This window comes from Dipodomys ordii, unplaced genomic scaffold (assembly GCF_000151885.1).
Source record: "Dipodomys ordii isolate 6190 unplaced genomic scaffold, Dord_2.0 Scaffold11, whole genome shotgun sequence".
Taxonomy (NCBI): domain Eukaryota; kingdom Metazoa; phylum Chordata; class Mammalia; order Rodentia; family Heteromyidae; genus Dipodomys; species Dipodomys ordii.
The window spans coordinates 15,007,420-15,025,997 of NW_012267227.1; the positions used below are offsets into that span (position 1 = coordinate 15,007,420).

The following is an 18,578-nucleotide window of genomic DNA, read 5'->3' on the forward strand; positions in this document are numbered from 1 at the left end:
TAATTGCAATTAGGTCAGTCAATGGTTACATACAGCAAAAAAAGTATTCTGTTTTTTTTTTTCTTTTTTGTGTCCAGTCGTGGGGCCTGAACTCAGAGCCTGGGTGCTGTCCCTCAGCTCTTCAGCTCAAGGCTAGCGCTCTACCACTTGAGCCACGGCGCCACTTCCGGCTTTTTTCTTTATGCTTATGTGGTACTGAGGAATCGAACCCAGGGCCTCATGCATGCAAGGCAAGCACTCTACCACTGAGCCACCTTCCCAGCCCAAAAAAAGTATTCTGTATACTCTGTAATAAATAGATGTTTATAATGTTCTTGGCACTAGGTTAAGTGCTTTAATTGTAATCAACTACTTGCAAAAACCATGATCCTCAGATCTTAGCCTCCTGAATAGCTAGGATTACAGGTGTGAGCCTTGGGTGCCCGGCTTAGAGAAGCTTTTTAAAAAAAATTTTCTTGGTAGTGCTGCAGTTCAAATCCAGTACCCTTAGGCAAATGTTCTACCACTGAGCCACACACTCAGTCTTGAAACTGAGCCTTGAGAGAGATTAAGTACCCTACCTAAGGTGTATAGCTAGTTACAGGCAGATTTAATTAATTTACTTTTGGATCCAGAGTCCATACTTTTGCCCTAATAGAGAATACTTTTTTCTTTTTTGGTTGTAGGTCTTGAACTCAGGGCCTGGGTACTGTCCCTGAGCTGCTTTGTGCTCATGGCTAGAGTTCTACCACTTGAGCCACAGCACCACTTCCAGTTTTTGAGTAGTTAATTGGAGATAAGAGGCTGAAGGAGACTTGTCTGTTTGGGCTGGCTTCAAACCTCTGTCTTCAGATCTTTACCTCCTGAGTAGCTAGAGTAGCTAGTATTACAGGTGTGAATCACTAGTACCTGGAGAGAATACTTTTTGAAAAAGATTTTATGTAGGAGACTAGCAATTCAAACAATAGATTTCTGGTCCTTATCATTGAGTCTTTATTAGACATGGAATTGGTTTTTTTTTGTCGGTCATAGGGCCTGAACTCTGGGCCTGGGCACTTTCCCTCAGCTCTTCAGCATAAGGCTAGCACTGTACCACTTGATCCACAGCACCACTTCCAGGTTTTTCTGCTTATGTGGTGCTGAGGAATCGAACTCAGGGCCTCATGCATGCAAGCCGAGCACTCTACCACTGAGCCGCCTTCCCAGCCCAGACATGGAATTGTTTTCTCCAAAGCTACTGTGGCAACAGGAAAATTTTAAATCTTTATTTTCAAAGGACTGATTCTGAGCCTTAAGGGCCTAGTTTTAGTCTCGCTATAATTCTGTAAAGGTTTTTGAAAACTTAAGTTTGAAAATGCTAAAAAGTTTTTATTGTAAAAGCCCCTCAAATAAATAGTATCTTTTTATTTCAATATGTTCATATGTATAGTATCTCATGTGTGTGTGTGTGTGTGTGTGTGTGTCAGTCAGTGTGTGTGTGTCAGTCAGTGTGTGTGTCAGTCAGTGTGTGTCAGTCACGGGGCTTGACCTCTGGGCCTGGGCGCTGTCCCTGAGCTCTATAGCTCAAGGTTAGCTACTCTACCACTTGAGCTACAGTGCCACTTCTGGCTTTTTCTGCTATGTGGTGCTGAGGAATCAAGCCCAGGGCCTCATGCATGCAAGGCAAGCACTACCACTGAGCCACATTCCCAGCCCCGTATATATAGTATCTTAAAGTTCAAGGTATCTATTAACTTTCTTAGAGTTGGTAAAATTTCATCATGGTATTAAACACATTCTTTAAAATCTCTAAAAACAGCTGGGCGCTGGTGGCTCATGCCTGTAATCCTAGCTACTCAGGAGGCTGAGATCTGAGGATCGTGGTTCAAAGCCAGCCCGGGCAGGAGAGACCGTGAGACTCCTATCTCCAATAAACTACCAGAAAACCGGAAGTGGCGCTGTAGCTCAAGTGGTAGAGCGCTCGCCTTGAGCTGAAGAGCTGAGGGACAGCGCCCAGGCCCAGAGTTCAAGCCCCACGACCGACCAAAAAAAAATAAATAAAATCTCTAAAAACGTTCTCTACTTTCAAATCATAAAGAAAATGTAAAATAAAATACAAAAAAATGGGAATATTTTGTGTTAAATTTATTTTGTAATACCAAGACTTTTTCTTTCTCTTTTCGTTTTTTGAGAGTAGTTCTTACTATGTAGCTCATGATTCTCCTGTATCATCCTCCTGAATGTCAAGATTCTTTTTTTAATGCAAACAGTTTTAACTGTCATATCAAGTATGTTACCAAAGAAGTATTATTTGCTTTTGCTTTGCTTTTTTTTTATTTTTTAAATACAGACTTAGTTCTGAAAATTGTCCCTGTTTGGAAAAGAAAGAATTACATGAAGCTCACCCTTGGTTTGAATTTTTAGTCCAGTGTCGACAGGTTTCCAGTAATTTAACAGGTATGAATATATTGTAGTCAAAAACCTTCTTTTTAGGTAATGGGTTTATTGAATGTAACTGTGGACTCTTTAAATCATTTGATTATAGTCATATATCTGACAGCAATCCAGGCTCACACTTAAGAAACAGATCAAAAAATATTAACTTCTTGCCATCAAAAAAAGCAAGATTTGGGGCTGAGAGCTTATGAATTATGTTCCCTTTTCCTACCACAGCCTATCTTACCATATATCTTCTTAGGAATCTTTTTTTTTTTTTTTGGTTGTGGGGCTTGAACTCAGAGCCTGAGCTCTTTTTCAGAAGGCTAGTGGTCTACCACTTTGAGCCTTAGCTCCACTTCTGGTTTTCTGGTGGTTAATTGGCTTTGAACTTTGATCCTCAGATCTCAGCCTTCTGAATAGCTAGAATTATAGGTGTGAGCCAACATTGCCTGGCTATTAGGAAACTTTTATTGTTTTTATTGGTTTATTTTGCAGTGTGAGGGATGGAGGGCCTCTCATTTGCTAAGCATATACCCCCTGATTCCTTTGTTAAGGAGTTCCAGATGGAATGAAAAAAAAATACATAGGATTGCTGTGTCCTCTAAGGTATCTTCTGAGATCCTTGTTCTGGTTACAATCAGACAGAAAAATATCTGTTAACTTAAGAACTTAGCTAGTGTTAAAAATTACTGCTGATGCCAGGCACTGGTGGCTCACGCCTGTAATCCTAGCTACTCAGGAGGCTGAGATCTGAGGATCACCGTTCAAAGCCAGCCAGGGCAGAAGAGTCTGTGAGACTCTTATCTCCAATAAACCACTTGAAAGCGGAAAGTGGCACTGTGGCTCAAGCAGTAGAGCGTTCGCCTTGAGCTGAAGAGCTCAGGGATAGCGCCCAAGCCCAGAGTTCAAGCCCCACGACCGACAAAAAAAAAAAAAAATACTGCTGATTTGATAACTGATTCATAGCATCTGTTTGAAGTTTTTTCATTGCTAGTGAACTCTTTTGATGAGTTAGGCATTTTGCATTTCCTTCCTTGAAATTGGTTATTGCTTCTATTTGGCTGTTAGTATTTTTGGCATTGGTTTGTATAAACTCCTTGTTAAGATCATTACTTCCTGAGATTGTCACTTGTTGTAATTTTTGTATATGTTTTTTGCTGGTCCTGGGGTTGAATTCAGGGCCTGGGCACTTGTTGTCCTGAGCCTTATTATGCTCAGGGTTAATGCTCTACCACTTGAGCCACAGTGCTACTTCCTAGCTTTTTCTGAGTAGTCTAGTAGAGACAGGAGTATCTCAGACTTTCCTGCCTGGGCTGGGTTCAAATCCTGAGTAGCTAGGATTACAGGTGTGAGCCACCCATGCCAGGCTTTGTCTTTTAAGTACTATGCACTAACCGATTGTGCCACTGGAGTTCTGACCAATGTTTTTTGTTTTTTGTTTTTGGTCTTGGGGCTTGAACTCTGGGCCTGGGGGCTGTCCCTGAGCTCTTCTGGTTTTCTGGCAGTTAATTGGAGAGAAGAGTCTCAAGGACTTTTCTGCCTAGGCTGGCTCTGAACTGCAATCCTCAGATCTCAGCCTCCTAAGTAGCTAGGATTACAGGTGTGAGCCACTGGTGCCTGACCAGTTTTGCCTTACTCTTTATTTTTTAATTTTTTTGTGTCAATCTTGGGGCTTGGGTTAAGAGCTTGGGTGCTGTCCTTGAGTTTTTGTTACTCAAGGCTAGCGCTCTACCACTTTGAGCCATAGCACCACTCATGGCTTTTTGGTAGTTAATTGGAAATAAGAGTCTCACAGACTTTCCTGTTCGAGCTTGCTTTGAAGCAGGATCCTCAGATATCAGCCTCCTGAGTGTTACCTTTCTGTTTTCTTTGCCTGAAATCTTTTTTTTTTTTAAATACAAATCATCCTTTCCTTCGTGATATATTTCTATTGCTTTTAAACTTAGAAAACTATTTTCCTTTCTTAGAACAATGTATCCTTTAATTTAGTATTTATCCCTTTTAAGGAGACAAAAAATTACCCTTTTATTTTCCAGATCCCAAACTGATCTTCCAGGCTAGCCTTGCAAATGCTCAGATTTTGATTCCCACCAATCAGGCCAGTGTAAGCAGTATGCTACTGGAAGGGCATACCCTCCTGGCCCTTGCTACTACAATGTATGCTCCTGGGGGGGTCAGCCAGGTATGGATAGCACTTTTATGTATTATGGTGAAATAGAATTGATTTTAGGTTCAGCAAAAATATCTGGATTGTGTAGCTCTCACTTGATGCTAAAATATAATTGCTGAAGTATTTCATCAGGTTGAAGAGCATAAAATGAGCATTAAAAATTTTTACATCCTAGGGGCTGGGAAGGTGGCTCAGTGGTAGAGCGCTTGCCTTGCATGCCTGAGGCCCTGGGTTCGATTCCTCAGCACCACATAAGCAAAAAGAAAAAAGCCGGAAGTGGCGCTGTGGCTCAAGTGGTAGAGCGCTTGCCTTGAGCTGAAGAGCTGAGGGACAGCGGCCAGGCCCAGAGTTCAGGTCCCATGACCGGACCCAAAAAAATAAAATTGTTTTTACATCCTAAATTGAAAGGGAGCTAGTGCATTATAGAGATTCTTTTTCCCTATTACGTTTTCGTAGCTCCAGTTTGTCTACAGTGTAGAATGAGAGTCAGGGTCTGTGGATGATGAGTTATTCTGTTGTTTTCCTTTTTAAATAGGTAAAAAAATTAAAGCATAAGCTCTAGCTACCCATATAAATTCTTTAGAGGGCCTTCCTGAAAAGTGCTCCTTTTTGCTTTTTGAAGTGTGCTTGGTGAGAGGAAATTGTTTTTGTCGGTCATGCTGTCTGAACTCTGGGCCTGGGCGCTGCCCATCAGCTATTCAGCTCAAGGCTAGGGCTCTACCACTTGAGCCACAGCTTGAGCCACAGCGCCACTTCCGGCTTTTTCAGCACCAGCTGAGGAATCAAACCAAGGGCCTCATGCATTCTAGGCAAGCACTCTACCACTGAGCTACCTTCCCAGCCCTGTGTTGGAGGAAATTTGAAGGTATCATTCATCTAATCTTCAAAAGTTTCATGTTGCCAAGCTAGTGTTAACATAATCTATTTTAGATTCTGCTTTTACTCACCTGTCAGAAATTAAGACTCAAAATCATATCGGCTGAGAAGGAAGGATACAGGAATCATCTAGTAGTTTTTAAATATTTTAAAATACTTGCTGTTTAATATTTAAATATTTTAAGCGTTATAGTAGCAGTCTTTTTTTCAAAAGCATACAGTTTGAAAGCAATGGATTATCTCTCTCATCTTCCTAATTTTGTTCAAATGGAAACAGGCTTGATAGTAAATATCTAGTCCAAAGTCACACAGGTAGTTTGCTTTTGAACTATTAACCTGGTACTATTTTTACCAGTGTTACTCTAGGAGGAGTCATCTGTGTTGGTAAATAGTCTGTAAATCCTTAAAAATATTTCCTATCTAAACATTATATCTGATCTCTTTTTTAATAGGTTGTTCAGAGTGAAGAAAATGAGGTCTCTTTAAAGAAAGTGGATCCCCAGCTACTGAAGATGGCCTTAACTCCCTACCCAAAGCTCAAAACCGCTCTCTTCCCACAGTGCACTTCTCCTACTGTTCTGCCACCTGATATTACACTCTACCACCTCATTCAGGTACTTTGTTTAGAAAGACAGTTTTCGTATGCATCTTTTAAATGGTGGACATTTAGCATACAGCATGATTTACACATGGTAAAGTAGATTGTAGGTATGATATAGCACACAGCCTATAACTCTGCTTGTATTTTAAAGAGATTCCTAAAAGCCTGCTTAGAGATTTCAGTCAAGAACACCTTCTTTTGCTCATTTCTCAGTTCAAAGGTGTTTCCATTTTCTCCTCTGACATACTCATTCTTATAGGCTCTATAATTCTATAAAGGTACAAAATCTTTATTTATTTTTTTGTTCACATACTGGTGCTTAAAAACTCAGGGCCTGGTTCTAAAGTAGTTTTACTATATAGTGATAGATGTTTTTAAAAAAAAATATGGATGCCAGTGGCTCATGCCTGTAATCCTAGCTACTTAGGAGGCTGAGATCTAAAGATTGAGGTTCAAAGCCAGTCTGGGCAGGAAAATCCGTGAGACTCTTACCTCCAGTTAACCAACAGAAAACTGGAAGTGGTGCTGTGCTCAAGTAGTAGAGCTCTCACCTTGATATGAAGAGCTCAGGGACAGCATTCAGGCCCAGAGTTCAAGCCCATAACCAATAACAGCAAGAACAACAAAAATATTTAGAGGGCTGGATAGGTGACTCAGTGGTAGAGTGCTTGCCTAGCATGCATGAAGTCCTGGGTTGGATTCGTCAGTACCACATAAACAGAAAAGGCTGAGTGGTGCTGTGGCTCAAGTGGTAGAGTGCTAGCCTTGAGCAAAAAGAAGCTTGGGGACAGTGCCCTGGCCCTGTGTTCAAGCCCCAGGATTGGCCAAAAAATAAAATTATAGAGTGCCAGGTGCTCACACCTGTTGTTGTTTTTTTTTGTTTTTTTTTGTCTGTCGTGGGGCTTGAACTCTGGGCCTGGGTGCTGTCCCTCAGCTCTTCAGCTCAAGGCCAGCGCTCTACCAGGTGCTCACACCTGTAATCCTAGCTATTCAGGAGTCTGAGATCTGAGAATCCCAGTTCAAAACCAGCTGGGATAGGAAAGTCTAATAGATTCTTGGCAGTTAATTGGAGTGTCAATTGGAGATTAGAGTAGTAGAGGACTAGCCTTGAGCAAAAGAGCTCAGGGTCCAAGTTCAGTCCCCATGACCAAAAAAAAATTTAATGATCAAACCTAGAGACTTACACATTCTTATTTTTTTTGCCAGTCCTGGGGCTTGAACTCAGGGCCTGAGCACTGTCCCTGAGCTTTTGCTCAAGGCTAGCACTCTACCATTTGAACCACAGTACCACTTCCAGTTTTCTGAGTGGTTTATTGAAGATAAGAGTCTCACACTTTCCTACCCAGACTGGCTTTGAACCTCAATCCTCAGATCTCAGCCTCCTGAGTAGCTAGGATTATAGGTGTGAGCCACTGATGCCTAGCTGCAATAAGTTTTTTACATTGTGTTCAAGAAGGGAAAATACATCGCCTTTTATGTCATTTATTTTTGAATGAGTGAGCTGTAACTCTGACTTTTTCTCATTTTTAGTCCTTATCGCCATTTGATCCTGGCAGGTTGTTTGGCTGGCAGTCTGCCAACACACTAGCCATAGGAGGTAAGTTATTCTGAGAACTTTTTACTTTAGAAGCATTTTAGTAGTGTGGAAGGTAGATACTAACAAATGTACATAAAGCCAATCTTTTTCCTTCAGTGCTTCTATTTTTAAAAGAAAAGCACATTTCAGTGGCAAACACGGGATACTAATTGAAAAATGTATTGTGAATTCAAAGTCAGTGTATTAGGTTACTAGTGCTAAACCTGCTGGGAAATACATGTACTTGTTTATATTATACCTTTCCAAAAAAAGTCCCTTTCTTTGCAGTATAGTGTCATAAAGGTTACTATTATTAGTATTGACATTAAACTCTTGCTCTGTCAAATAATAGCTTTATGGCCTTGGGCAAGAAATTTAACCTTTTGTCACTTCTCTGAATAAAATTAATAGCACAGTGCTCGTGGTACATGTTACTGAGCGAGTGAAATGAAATAAGGCATTTGTAAAGCTCTCATGAAATAAGTACCAGCTGCCCCACACATTTCTCTATATACTGTAGGAATTTTGAGTGTTGTGTCATTCTTGAACTCAGCTATTTGTTTTTCTTCTAGCTTTGCATTTAGGGTTAGCCTTTGACATGTTGCCTGTGATGCTATTATCTATATTGCTCTATTTGACTAGTAATTTGTACATAGAAGTAAAAATATGTCATACTCTATATGTAAGTGTATTTCAAGTATATTGACATGCCTAAAATCAAATTACTTCTGTGTATATGTGCACAAGCAGATGCACGTCTGTGTGTGTGTGTGTGTGTGTGTGTGTAACAAACACTCTACCATTGAGCTATCTAATTTTTTATTATTGACAGTCCAGCCTTGAATTTGTGTTCTCCTGCTTCTGCTTCATGCTGGGTTTATGGGCTTGTGCCATGCCATCTTTTTTTTTTTTTTTTGGTCATGGGGTGTGAACCCTGGGCCTGGGTGCTGTCCCTCAACTCTTCAGCTCAAGGCGAGCCTTCTACCATTTGAGCCACAGCACCACTTCTGGTTTTCTGGTGGATAACTGGAGATAAGAGTTTCACAGACTTTCCTGCCTGGGCTGGCTTTGAACCATGATCCTCAGATTTCAGCCTCCTGAGTAGCTAGGATTATGGGCACGAGCCACCGGCACCTGGCTCCCATGCCATCTTTATAAAAATGATTTTTTTGTTTTGTTTTTTTGTTGGTTGTGGGCTTGAACTCTGGGCCTGGGTGCTGTCCCTCAGCTCTTCAGCTCAAGACGAACATTTTACCACTTGAGTCACAGCACCACTTCTGGCTTTTTCTGCTTAGGTGATGCTGCGGAATTGAACCCAGGGCCTCATGCATGCAAGGCAAGCACTGTACCACTGAGCCACCTTCCCAGCCCTAAAAATGAATTTTTTAATGTATCTGTCTTAGAAGGTAGAAAAAAAAAATTTTTTTTTTTCGTTGGTCTTGGGGCTTGAACTCTGGGCCTGGGCACTACCTCTGAGCTCTTGAGCTTACCACTTGAGCCACAGCTTCACTTCCAGTTTTATGGTGGTTAATTGGAGATAACAGTCTCACAGACTTTCCTGCCCAGGCTAGCTTTGAACCATAATCCTCAGATCTCAGCCTCCTGAGTAGCTGGGATTATAGGCATGAGCCACTGGTCCCTCGTTAGAAGTTCAAATTTTGAGGTATTCAATATATCTTGTTCCCAGAGCCTAGTGTAATGCTAGGCCTTCAATAAACATTTGTCAATTACTGACCAAATGTAGCTCTTAGTGTATTATGAAAATGGATGTTCTGATGTATGTGCAATTAGCAGAGACTTTGTAACTAAGATTTTGTAACTAAAGGGTTCTTGCCATTATGAAGGTAAATCGTTTATCAAATATAGGACAGAATCCGCTGTCAACATGGCTTCAATCCTATCACCTAGCTTGCATCTTGAGTGCTTTGCACAGTACATGAGAACAGAAAGGTGAAGAAGGCATATTCTCTTTCTTTAAGTGCTGTTGTGTGGGTTTAGGGATGTTTCAGAGACTGAGGATTCTCCTCATTGGCGCCTGTAACAGATGGGACACTTCATCTAGGAAGTCCAGAAATCCTTGCACACCTGCCGTAGTCATTAACCCAGCTCCACTGGCAGTGGAACAGACCTCAACCAAACCACAACTGTGGCAGGAGGAAGATTCCATGACAAAAAATCATGCAGCATATCAGCCTTGAAGGTCTTGAGTGATCTTGCTCAGTGCTATTTTACTTATGAGGAGCAAAAGTCTAAAAAGGACGAGACAGAGCTCTGCTGAGCTAATTGTGGATCCTAAGAGAATCTGGGAAAAATAAAACAAAAGCAGAATTACAAGTAGGTTTAATGGGGGAGATGCAGCTTCAGAGCCCCTTCATTTTAATGGGGATTACCCATAAAAATGAGGACTAAGTCTCTACACTGAACTAAAATAAAACTACTGTGTTTTGGCTGGTTCGTTGTGATACAAGTGTGATAATGGTGTAAAATGATTGCAGCAACCAATTTCCTTTTACCACTTCATGATACCAGATGAGCACATAAGGTATCATGAAGTGCAGTGGACTAACACTGCTTCATTCTCTCCCACAGATTCACTGAGTCATCTCCCACATTTCTCTAGTCCTGAGCTGGTGAATAAATACGCTATAATGGAACGTCTAAATTTTACTTATTATTTATATCATGGACGCCCATCATTTGCCTTTGGTACTTTTCTGGTCCAGGAATTAATTAAGAGCAAGGCTCCTAAACAGCTGTAAGTATTTGAAAATGTAATTGTACTCTCTTCTTTTTTTATTTTTGTTGGTACTGAGATTTGAACTCAAGGCTCTTTCCTACTTGGCTTGCTTAGATGGAGCTTATCACTTGAACTACATCTCCAGCCCAGTTCTTTGCTGGTTCTTTTGGAAATGGGGTTGGTAGATTTTCTTACCGAAGCTGGCTTCAGATGTAATCTTCTAGATCTAGAGTAGCTAGGATGACAGGCATGAGCCACTGGTGCCTGACTTAATTATATTCTGTAAAAAAGTATACCTGGCGGGACACTGGTGGCTCATGTTTGCAACTCGAAACTCAAAGCTGGCCAGGGCAGGAAAGTCCATGAGTTTTTGTTGTTGTTTTTTTTGAACTCTGGACCTGAGGGCTGTCCCTCAACTCTTCAGCTCAAGGCTAGTGCTCTACCACTTGAGCTACAGCACCACTTCTGGTTGTTTATTGGAGATAAGAGTTTCATGGACATTCCTGCCAGGGCTGGCTTTGAACCGTGATCCTAAGATCTCAGCCTCCTGAGTAGCTAGGATTACAGGTGTGAGCCACCAGTGCCCAGCTTCAATGAGATTCTTTGTTTTTTTTTTGTTTTTTTGGGTCCAGTCTTGGGGCCTAAACTCTGGGCCTGCGTAGTACGTCCCTCAGCTCTTCAGCTCAAGGCTAGCACTCTACCACTTGAGCCACAGCGCCACTTCCGGCTTTTTTTTTTTTTTCTGCTTATGTGGAGCTGAGGAATGGAACCCAGGGCCTCAGGCATGCAAAGCGAGCGCTCTGCCACTGAGCCACCTTCCCAGCCCCTTCAATGAGATTCTTATATCCAATTAACTACCAAAAAAGTCATAAGCAGAGCCGTGGCTCAAATGTAGAGCATTAACCTTGAGAAATATGCTAAGGCCCCTACTTCAAGGCCTAATACTGGCACATACCCCAAAAAGTGGGAGAAAAAGGGCATATCTGGCTGAGTACAGCTGGTTGTAATAGGACATAAACTTTGCAATTAGGATCTTTTACTTACTTACATATTTAATTTTTTCTGTTTTATTTTTGTGGGGCTTGATCTCAGGGCATGGGCATTGTCCCTGAGCTCTTTTGCTCAAGGCTAACACTCTACTACTTAAGCCATAGTTTTCACTTCCAGTTTTCTGGTGGTTAATTGGAGATAAGAGCCTCACAAACTTTCCTGCCCTGGCTGGCTTTGAACTGTGATCTTCAGTAGTAGCTAGGATTATAAGCGTGAGCCACTGGTGCCTAGCTAATTTGACTTTTTTGTGTGTGCTAATACTAAACCTCGAATGCATGGTCTGGAGCACTTGGCTTGGCTTTTTCATTCAAAGCTGGTGCTATACATGAGCCATACCTCCACTTTGGGCTTTTTAGTGGAGTTGAGAATCTCAAGGATTTGTCTGCTTAGATCCTTAGACCTCAGCCTGCTGAGTAGCTAGGATTACAGGTGTGAGTAACTGGCTCCTAGTTATAATTCATTTTTTTTAAAGAACAGAGTTTGAAGAAGTATTTGATAAGAATCAAATACTATTTGATGTGTAAGTATAGATATACTGTACTTTTTTTTTGGCCTGTTTTGTAATAAAGTAATGCATTTTATGGCAAAACAGTCAAATGACTTGAAAGGTAAATTGGAAGGTAGTAGTCTCTAATTTACCTATTCTGCAGAGCAAACATGGTTGACAAAATCTTGGGAATCTTTTAGGAAATATCCTCTATGCTTAAGATGTACATCACACTTTAAATGTTCTTAAATTTCTCCTTAGCTTGTGTTGATGATTTTCATAGTGGCAGTGTTTCTGAAATTCTCTTCCATGTTTTCTGGGTGAAATTGGAAGCAGGAATACTTTGGCCTTATGAATAGGTTATTAGGAGAAGACAGTCCTACGGGAATGTAGGCAGCTACCTGGAACCCAAATGCCTGTGTACGAGAAAGAAGGGGGAGGGAATGAAGACCCACACCTAGTTCTCTGTGGACCATTGATGTCCTTTCCTTTCCTTGGGGAGAATAAGTTTTAATCTGCTGATAGGATTTTAATTTCTTTTTCAGGACCCAGCAAGTAGGCAAGGAAGTCTATACGCTAGGGCTGTCCTCCTTCTACATACCTGCAGTCGGAGCTGCCTGCATTTGTTTCTTAGAATTGCTTGGTCTCGACAGCCTCAAGCTCAGAGTTGACATGAAAGTGGCAAATGTAATTGTGGGCTACAGGTGTAGAAACGGAGCGGCTCAGCACACTGTTACCATAGAGTCTCTAGGTATGGCGCCTTCTTTTTATACGGCTTGCTTTAAAATTTGGAAAAGGGCAACAGATGTGAAGATCCCACTGAACTGTGAGCCATTGGGGGAAAAGTTATTTTCCTGTTTCTTCCTTTTCTTTCTTTTTTTTTATTTGCCAGTCATGGGGCCTGACCTCTGGGCCTGGGCACTGTCCCTCAGCTCTTCAGCTCAAGGCTAGCACTCTACCACTTGAGCCACAGCACCACTTCTGGCTTTTCCTGCTTATGTGGTGCTGAGGACTTGAACCCAGGGCCTCATGCATGCAAGGCAAGCGCTCTACCACTGAGCCACCTTCCCAGCCCTGTTTCTTCCTTTTCTCACAGCGTATATATTTGTTCTTTTTGGTACTTTCTTGGGTACTTTACATTTAAATGGCCCCGAGCCACACTTTCCAATTTTCCATATTCTGTTTTCTCTTGACTGCATATACACTGTGTATGTATGCATATACACACATATAATTTTTTTTTTTTCCTGGTCGGGACTTAAACTCAGGCTTGGGTGCTGTCCCTGAACTATTTTGCTCAAGGCTTTACAGCTCCACTTCTGGTTTTCTCACCAGAAATGCTGGAGATAAGAATCTTATGGAGAGGCTGGGAAGGTGGCTCAGTGGTAGAATGCTTGCCTTGCATGCACGAGGCCCTGGATTTGATTCCGTAGCAACACAAAAGCAGGAAAAAAGGCTGGAAGTGGTGCTGTGGCTCAAGTGGTAGAGCGCTAGCCTTGAGCTGAAGAGCTGAGGGACAGCGCCCAGGCCTAGCGTTCAAGCCCCATGACCAGCAAAAAAAAAAAAAAAAAAAAATTATGGATTTTCTCGCCTCTACTGGCTTGAATCACGATCCTGTTCTCAGTCTCCTGAGTAGCTAGGATTATAGGCGTGAGCCACCAGTGCCCAGCTTTCTTTCTTTCTTTTTTTTTCATTGGATCTTACTATGTAGCTTAGACTGGCCTTCAGTGTCTAGGCTCAGATGACTGACGATGAGCTTCCTGAGTAACCCAGACTATATGCTTGTACCACTGTGCCCCACTCATGGTTTTTTTGTTTGTGTTTCTTAAAGCTGAAAAATTATCTAAACTGGCAGATGGTGAAAAGGCAACCACAGAAGAACTTCTTGTTCTCTTAGAAGAAGGTATTTGGAACAGTATTCAGCAGCAGGAAATAAAGAGGTTCGTGAGTGCAGTCGTGATTGCCTAGTCTTCCTGATAATACTTCTGGTAGTTTTTACCGAGATCCCTATAGGTCTGATTACTCATCCATTATTCAGCACACACTAAAGAAACAGAGAATGATATTTCGTTGCATCTTGCCAGTAGTGATTCTCTGTTTAGAGACAGTCAGGAAATTTGCCACCTCTACCAATTCAAGTGTTACATGTTGCAGAAAATATAGCATGGCCCCCAGAAAATTTGATTTTAAGTAATGTCTTATAGCTGATAATACCTGTCTACAAAAGAACATCATGCCTTTTCTATCTGCTCTGCCCGTAGGAACACACTCCTGTCACCGTAGCAAAACATGTGTCCTCCTAGGAGGAGGCCTAGGTATCTGCCAGGGCAGGCAGGCAGGCACGTTATAAAGTGAGTCATAGAATCGAATGAAGCTTCACGGAAGTTGACTGTTTTGTTTTTTGTTTTCAGTTCTTCTAAGGAGGAAACAAAGCCAGAATATGTACTTGTTTGATGATTAGAGTATGCAAACTGTGCCAGTGAGCTAACAAGGCTATTCTGCTCTAAAAGCAAGAGTTTCCCCCCCAAAAAATTATAGCCTAATAAATATTTGGTATTTATTAAAAGGCTTTTTAATTTTTTTTTTTAATTGTGAGTCAGGCGCTAGTGGCCTATAATTCTAGCTACTCAGGCTGAGCTCTGAAGATTGTGGTTTATAGCCAGCCTGGACAGAAAACTCTGTGAAAATCTAATCAAGTAACAATAAAAAAAAAACAAACAAAAATTAGAAGTGGAGCTGTGGCTCAAAGTGGTTTTACCTTTGAGCAGAAAAGCGTACAGACAGGGCCCAGGCCCTGAGTTCAAGCCCCAGGACGATACCACAAGTTTTTGTTTTGTTTTTGTGGCACTGGGGATTAAAAGTCACATAGTAAGTACTGCTGAAAACATACACCCTTGCCCCATCCAGCTCCTGGTTGAAAGGCTCTTAGAGAATACATTGTGACTAATATTTGCTAATTTTCCAGTTTTAAGCTAGAGCCATATTTTAATAAGATCTTTATCTCTATCTCCCTATCCTTAATTCTAATTGTAGATTATCCAGTGAGTCTAGCAACCAGTGGGCACTAGTGGTACAGTTCTGCAGGCTCCACAATATGAAATTGAGCACGTCTTACCTTAGAGAATGTGCCAAAGCAAATGATTGGCTGCAGTTCATTGTTTATAGCCAACAACATAACTACCACCAAGAAGAGGTAAACTATTATTGTTTGCAACTACTCAAGAGGAAGTTGGAATACTTCTCAGAAAATACTGTTCTGTTATGTAGACATGTAGACACCACCTCTTGTTTGATTTGATGCTTTTTTTTTTTTTAATTTATTTTTTGTTAGGGCTGAACTCGGCCTGGGCGCTGTCCCTCAGCTCTTCAGCTCAAGGCTAGCACCTTACAACTTGAGCCACATTGCCAGTTCTGGCTTTTTTCTGCTTATGTGGTGCTGAGGAATCGAACTTAGGGCCTTATGCATGTGAAGCAAATGATCTACCACTTGGCCAACTTCCCAGCCCAGATGCTTATTGAGTTGTGGTGGTGTGAAGAACAGGCTCTGAGTTTCTGTGGCTTCAGACCGAATGTGCAAATTTAGTTAAAAGCAACAAACAAGCTGGCTCACGCATGTAATACTATGTAATACTAACTATTCAGGAAGTTGAGATTGGAGAATCTAAGTTTGGAGCTGGCCTTGGCCAGACAAATCCAAGAAACTTTTTATTTCTACTTAACCAGCAAAAAGTGAACTGGAGGCAAGGCTAGTGGAGTAGAATACCAGCCATGGTACTGAGTGAGAGAGGCCCTGAGTTTTGGAATCAGCAGTAGCATATATGCATTAAAAAGGAGTAAACAGCCAGGCATTGGTGGCTCATGCCTGTAATCTTAGCTACTTGGGAGGCTGAGATAAAGAGGTTTGTGGTTCAGTCAGCCCAGGCAGAAAAGCCTGGGATACTTGTATCTTTAATTAACCACCAAAAAGCTGGAAGTGTTGCTGTTATGTGGTAGAATGCTACCCTTGAGCAGAAAAGCTTAGAGATAGCACCCAAGTACTGAGTTCAAGCCCCAGGATCAGCACACCAAAATAAAAGGAACAATCTAGTATGGTAGCTCATGTCTATAATCCAAGCATTCAAGAAGCAGAGGTGGGAGGATTGCAAATTTGACTACAGTCAGCCTAGGCTACATAGAGCCTTTTTTTTTTTCTAAAGCAACAGATCATTTTGTAAAATTATGTGGTCACCACTGACCGTACTTTTGAGTAAGAAAGAATAATTCTCTGATTTTCAATAACATCGTTTAGCTGAAATGGAAAGTTGGGTATTTTAATGATGTAACATGCATTCCAGGTGAAAGCGCTTCTTCAGTACTTCAGCCCTGTCCCTCAAGACCACTTACGGCTGGCTTTTGAGAAGCTGCCATCCGTGTCCAACTGTAGAGTGGACAGCAATCAAGCCTACAAGCCGCTCGAGGAACTGCAGACGAACAAAGAAGAGACGACTGATTTCTTTGCAATTCTTCTCCGGTGCTCAGAGGCGCCAGACTCGTGGCGCTGGCTCCTGGCTGAGGCCGTGAGACAGCAGGCGCCCATCCTCAGTGTTCTGGCCTCATGTCTCCAGGTGAGAGTCAGGAGAAGCATGAATGAAGGAGCCAGAGAGCCCCAGACACAGCACTTAGGGACCATGAAGCAGCAGAAGCAGGTGGTGGTGACAACACAGTGCACATCTCCACGGCCATGGAAGCTTTGTGTCCGCAGCTTGGGTTTTGAGCCATTTAGGGCACTTCTTTGTGCCTTGTGTTCATGAAGCTCAGATAGTCAGTACTGTGGCTCCTGCTCCTTTAGCACCTTTAACAGGAAAGGGAGCATTCGTCATATCCCCTCAATCAGCAGACGTGGAGGGCAGTCTTACTAAAAGGTCCTTGGTCTTATCAATTTAGAAGCTTTTTAAGCCATTTTAAGTGAGGTGACTGTTTTAAAGAAGAAATAGACTGGGAAGGTGGCTCAGCGGTAGAGCGCTTGCCTTGCATTCATGAGGCCCTGGGTTCGATTCCTCAGCACCACATAAACAGAAAAAGCCAGAAGTGGGGCTGAGGCTCAAGTGGTAGAGTACTAGTCTACAGCTGAAGGGCTGAGGGACAGCGCCCAGGTGCAGAATTCAGGCCCCATGGCCAACAAAAAAAAAAAGAGTCATCTATAGCATTTGTTAGGAAGTTATTTTATTTTGGAAATTTCTTGTCAATGACAGGATGCCAGCACTGTTTCTTGTCTCTGTGTCTGGATCATTACTTCTGTGGAGCACAGTGTTGCAGCCGAAGCAATGGGACACATTCACGGCTCAGTGGAGACCCACACGTGGGACTTTGAGGACCTTGCCATTGTCTGGAGAACGTTATTGTCAAGGCAGAAGAGCAGAACTCTCATCCGAGGTTTCCGGCTTTTCCTTAAGGTAGTCAGTGTTTAATACTGCAGCCCTTGTTGGCTTTTTCTTATTCTCCTACTTGGATTTTTTTTAAAAACTGGTGCCAGTCTTGAAGCTTGCACTCAAGGCTTAGGAGCTGTCCCTGAGCTTTTGTGCTCAAAGCAAGTGCTCTACACTTTAAGCCACAGTTCCACTTCCTGCTTCCCCCTGTCCCCCTCTGGTGTTTAATTGGAGGTAAGAATCCCACAGACTTTCCTGCCTGGACTGGCTTCAAACCACATTCTTAGGTCTCAGTCTCATGAAAAGCTAGAATTACAAACGTGAGCCACTGGTGCTTCACTATATCTGGAATGTTATTTTTTTTGTCAGTTGTGGGGCCTGAACTCTGGGCCTGGGCGCTGCCCCTCAGCTCTTCAGCTCAAGGTCAGCGCTCTACCACTTGAGCCACAGCTCTACTTCCGGCTTTTTCTGCTTATGTTGTGCTGAGGAATTGAATCCAGGGCCTCAAGCATGCGAGGCAAGTGCTCTACCACTGAGCCACCTTCCCAGCCCCTATACCTGAATTTTTTAAGCCAACAGATGATAATGGTGATAGAACCACCATTTATTTGTTGATTTTATGTATTTATTTTGCTATGCTGGGTACCAAGCCCAGGGCCTTTTTGTTTACCAGTCAGCTGCAGCCCCAGCCCTACCGCCCATTTACTGATGTGCTTCCTATAGATTATTTTCGTTAATTCTCATAACAGTGCTGTACAGAACTATGTGAGGCTTTTACAAAGTGCTGTTACTTCCTCTAACAGACTAATATACTGATGGTCACCCTGGTCCGCAAAGGCTTTTACTAAGTGGTGTACTTTTAGTTCAGATTCATACCTTTTAATTCACAATTGTTAACTCATTTAACTTCCGCTTTGTCCCAGCGGCTCCCACTGCATGCCATAGAATGGGTGGGTTGCTGCAACCGCAGGGGATGGCTTACTGGAGCCCATTCTCCAGGAGTGTTTGTTAGAGACACACGCTCCCACCTAGTGGGGTGCATATCCTGCCAATGCAGTCCATCATAGAAGAGAAGAACATGCATTTGTGGGAACCTGTCCCTGGCTTGAATACTGTTTTTTTTTTTCCAGAAGCAACTTTCTTTTTCTTTTTTCTTTTTTGTCGGTCGTGGGGCTTGAACTCTGGGCCTGGGCGCTGTCCCTCAGCTCTTCAGCTCAAGGCGAGTGCTCTACCACTTGAGCTACAGTGCCACTTCCTCTCTTAGACATTTCTAACTTGG

The 18,578-nt window shown here is 42.3% G+C and overlaps 1 protein-coding gene across 3 annotated transcripts in view; it reads left to right on the plus strand.

The window, feature by feature from the left end:
- Positions 1–18,578, plus strand: part of Spg11 (spastic paraplegia 11 (autosomal recessive)) — a 58,468-nt gene that overhangs the window by 23,186 nt on the left and 16,704 nt on the right. For all 3 annotated transcript variants that reach the window (XM_013010091.1, XM_013010092.1, XM_013010093.1), the window contains exons 17-26: positions 2,309–2,415; positions 4,434–4,579; positions 5,896–6,057; positions 7,575–7,641; positions 10,210–10,375; positions 12,440–12,645; positions 13,726–13,834; positions 14,928–15,087; positions 16,229–16,498; positions 17,126–17,326. In XM_013010091.1, the coding sequence (XP_012865545.1) occupies positions 2,309–2,415; positions 4,434–4,579; positions 5,896–6,057; positions 7,575–7,641; positions 10,210–10,375; positions 12,440–12,645; positions 13,726–13,834; positions 14,928–15,087; positions 16,229–16,498; positions 17,126–17,326 (1,594 nt within the window). The remainder of the gene's footprint in view (positions 1–2,308; positions 2,416–4,433; positions 4,580–5,895; positions 6,058–7,574; positions 7,642–10,209; positions 10,376–12,439; positions 12,646–13,725; positions 13,835–14,927; positions 15,088–16,228; positions 16,499–17,125; positions 17,327–18,578) is intronic.